This window comes from Lactuca virosa, chromosome 2 (genome assembly GCF_052849685.1).
Source record: "Lactuca virosa cultivar CGN04683 chromosome 2, Lactuca_virosa_CGN04683_v6, whole genome shotgun sequence".
NCBI lineage: Eukaryota > Viridiplantae > Streptophyta > Magnoliopsida > Asterales > Asteraceae > Lactuca > Lactuca virosa.
This window is the reverse complement of record NC_136427.1, coordinates 169,960,364-169,964,232: the sequence shown is the minus strand read 5'-3', so window position 1 is coordinate 169,964,232 and position 3,869 is coordinate 169,960,364. Positions and strand designations below refer to the sequence as shown.

General features: G+C 37.7%; 1 protein-coding gene across 1 annotated transcript; it reads left to right on the top strand.

Moving 5' to 3' along the window:
- Positions 1-641: 641 nt before the first annotated feature.
- LOC145159718 (DEAD-box ATP-dependent RNA helicase 11-like) lies at positions 642-3,869 on the top strand. Its single transcript, XM_079078740.1, has 7 exons — positions 642-787; positions 1,255-2,186; positions 2,284-2,367; positions 2,451-2,693; positions 2,775-2,939; positions 3,015-3,128; positions 3,208-3,869. Exons 2-7 carry the CDS (start codon positions 1,425-1,427, stop codon positions 3,709-3,711), a joined length of 1,872 nt encoding a protein of 623 aa, XP_078934866.1. The 5' UTR covers positions 642-787; positions 1,255-1,424; the 3' UTR covers positions 3,712-3,869.

The following is a 3,869-nucleotide window of genomic DNA, read 5'->3' as shown; positions in this document are numbered from 1 at the left end:
AGTGTAGATGAGATGTACGATGATAATGTGAAAGTCTTTCATATATGTGAGAAGCTTTTTTCCATGAAACTATGTGACATGAGTGTAGATGAGACTTACGATGATAATGTGAAAGTCTTTCATATATGTGAGAAGCTCTTTTCCACGAAACTATGTGGCAGGGAACATAATGACCCTTTCGTGGAGCATGATGACCTCTTCACAGCTACTACAACTCTTTATTATTCATTCTTTTTCTTTTGTTCATCACTTCTTTATTTTTTCATTTATTTTTTCTCCTGTATCCATGCCCGTTAACAATTATGTGAACAAGGTAATATAGCGAACACTTTTGTTCCGGTGACCATACCCGTTGACCCAAATGATAAAGTAGGACAACGATGATATCTAGTATTTAATAATATCAACATTTTAAAAATGAATAATTATTGCTATCTTTTCATGGTTTGCACCACTTAATTTGACATTCATATAATATTTTTATTTTATAAATGTGTAAGACATAATTTTCAAATTTTAAATTATGATTTATTAGTGATGATGATGACGACTATTTGAAACTCATGGCATTGCAATCTTTTATTTTGTTTAAAAATTATTTGTTTCAAAATCTAATCGCACATCAGCATCTCATAATCCTATATTTTCGATTTATTGTCCCCATTCTTTCTCTTCTCTGAAATATAGGCCTTTTCCCCTTTATTAGGGTTTCTGATTTATCCTACAATTCTGCATTATCTCCCTCCGCCATTGATACAGATTTTCCTCTTCAATTCCTTCATCTCAGGTTCGTCCTTCTCCTTTTCCTGTATGTGTTCTTATTCTCTATCTCTGATGTTTATATGTATCTATATTGTTTTACGTCCATTTGTCTTTCGAGCTAACAATCAATTCGTGAAACGCTCGATCTCATTGCTTTCAAGGAGCACTACGTCCATCCTTATCTAAATTATCCGGTTACCGTTTTATACGCGGCTTATAGTTATCTGTATTTGAAAAGCGTGTCTGTAGCTAGGTAGATATATACACAAACTCGATTTCATCGGGATTCTAGAACTCCTTGGATTGGATTTTAGTATTTAGCAACATTTTTCCAGTCTAACATCAATGATATCGTTTAGTTTTGTTGGCTGATTTATGCGATTTGCATGGTATGAAGTTTTTTCTGCAAATGCATGTCATATAGCTAATTGGAACTGATACGATGATATCCTGCCACAATGTTGATTTTATTCTTCGTTTCATTGTGTTCAGGAATTGATCTGTGTGGTAACGATTGCAACTTTTCGATCGATCGGTGTCAATATAAACCTGCAAGCAACATTTTTTTGGTATCTCTCGGTTTAGGTTAAGAAAATTAGCTTCTGATTTTGGATTTTCGGGATATTAAACCCTAGGGTTGAGGATTTCTATTCCTATATACCATGAGAACCTCGTGGGCTGATGCTGTTGATAATGCAGCTTCTGGCTCTGATGGTTATGGGGTTGGTGGAGCTTCAAATGCTCCCCAAAAACCTGCGTATGTCCCCCCTCATCTTCGTAACAGACCACGCACTCCTGAACAAATGCCTGGCCCACCTACATCAAACAATGGCCCACTTCTGATCAATGATAGGTCAGGATATAGCGGACAAACAAGCGGCTCACGGTGGGTGGCTCCTAGGGCTGACTATGGTAGGCCAGGGTACAATACTGGCGGCCGTGGTGGTGGTGGTGGACGTGGTGGTTGGGGAAACAGAGGTGGTAGTTGGGGTGGTAGAGAATATGAAGCCAATCCATTTGGTAATGATGATGTAGACTCCCCTGAAGAAATTGCATCAGATCAAGAAAGCAGTGGTATCAACTTTGATGCTTATGAAGATATTCCTGTTGAAACAAGTGGTGTTAATGTCCCCCCTCCAGTTAACACTTTTGCTGAAATAGACTTAGGAGAAGCTTTAAATCTCAACATTAGGAGGTGCAAATATGTCAAACCTACCCCTGTTCAACGTTACACTATTCCCATTTCTCTTGCTGGAAGAGATCTTATGGCTTGTGCTCAAACAGGATCTGGAAAAACAGCTGCTTTTTGCTTTCCTATAATTAGTGGAATTATGAGGGGTCAATCTGTGCAAAGACCACATGGTTTTAGAACTGTCTTTCCTCTTGCTCTTATTCTTTCTCCCACTAGGGAACTCTCTTGTCAGGTTTGACTCTTTGACTTTCACCAATTTCATACCCTTTGCATAATTAATGTCTCTAATCTTTATATGTTATTATGTTTGATTATCATTGTGTTTTCAGATACATTTGGAAGCTCGAAAGTTTGCTTATCAGACAGGTGTGAAGGTGGTGGTTGTTTATGGTGGAGCACCTATTAATCAACAGGTAAGTACAACTTAGGGGTAATATGGTAAATTGGTAATATTTTCTAGTATATATACGTATTAAGTTGATTGGCTATTTTGAAGTTGAGAGAGCTTGAGAGAGGAGTTGATATACTTGTGGCAACACCTGGAAGATTAGTTGATTTACTTGAAAGGGCAAAAGTGTCATTACAAATGATAAGGTATTTAGCTCTTGATGAAGCAGATCGTATGTTGGATATGGGATTTGAGCCTCAAATTAGAAAAATAGTGGAACAAACAGACATGCCTCCACCTGGTGGAAGACAAACAATGCTTTTCAGTGCCACTTTTCCTAGAGAAATCCAGGTTTTTTTGATTTTTTTATTAATTTTAATCGTTTTAACTTTTAATATATAGTTTTTTAATTTATATAATGTTTTTACACAGAGACTTGCGTCTGATTTTCTTTCAAATTATATATTTCTAACTGTGGGGCGTGTTGGGTCAAGTACTGATTTGATTGTTCAAAGGGTGGAATTTGTTCAAGAAACTGATAAAAGAAGCCACCTTATGGACCTTCTTCATGCACAAATAGATAATGGATCTGGCAAGGTACACGTGTACACTTTTTATAATTTTTTTCGTTTCAATCTATTTAATGTAATGTAATATATTTTTTTTATTCAGCAACCTCTTACACTAGTTTTTGTTGAGACAAAAAAAGGAGCCGATTCACTTGAATATTGGCTATGTGGCAATTCGTTTCCCGCTACTACAATTCATGGAGACAGAACACAACCGGTAAAAAAAAATTAGAGTTAAAGTTAAAAAAATGAATAAAAGTTAATTTTCTAATTTTTGTTTTTTTTATTATTAATAGGAAAGGGAGTTGGCATTGAGGTCATTTAAGAGTGGGAAGACTCCAATTCTTGTGGCAACTGACGTGGCAGCACGTGGGTTGGATATCCCACATGTTTCACACGTGGTTAATTTTGACCTTCCTAATGACATTGATGACTATGTACACCGGATAGGGAGGACAGGGCGAGCTGGCAAGACGGGATTGGCTACGGCTTTTTTTAATGAGAATAATATGTCGTTAGCTAAACCGCTAGCGGATCTTATGCAAGAAGCTAATCAAGAAGTGCCACAGTGGTTGACTCGGTATGCGAGCCGGGCGGCTTATGGTGGTGGTAAGGGTAGGCGGTCCGGCGGGCGGTTTGGTGGCCGGGATTTTAGAAAGGAGAATTCGTTCAATAGGGGGGTTGGCGGTGGTGGTGGTGGGGGAATGGATTACTATGATGGTGGTGGTGGTGGTGGATATGGTGGTGGTGGATATGGTGGTGGTTATGGTGGGGCTGGTGCACCTAGTGCATGGGATTAGTCTTTTTTTTTTTTTTTTAATTAAAAAATATTTAACCTTTTTCGGGGATTAAGAATTATGGTGTGGAAATTTTGTTCCAGGTGACATGATTATATATCATGGTCTAATCTCTATAATCAAAAGGAGAATACTAACGAAGAGACGATGCTTGATGCGAA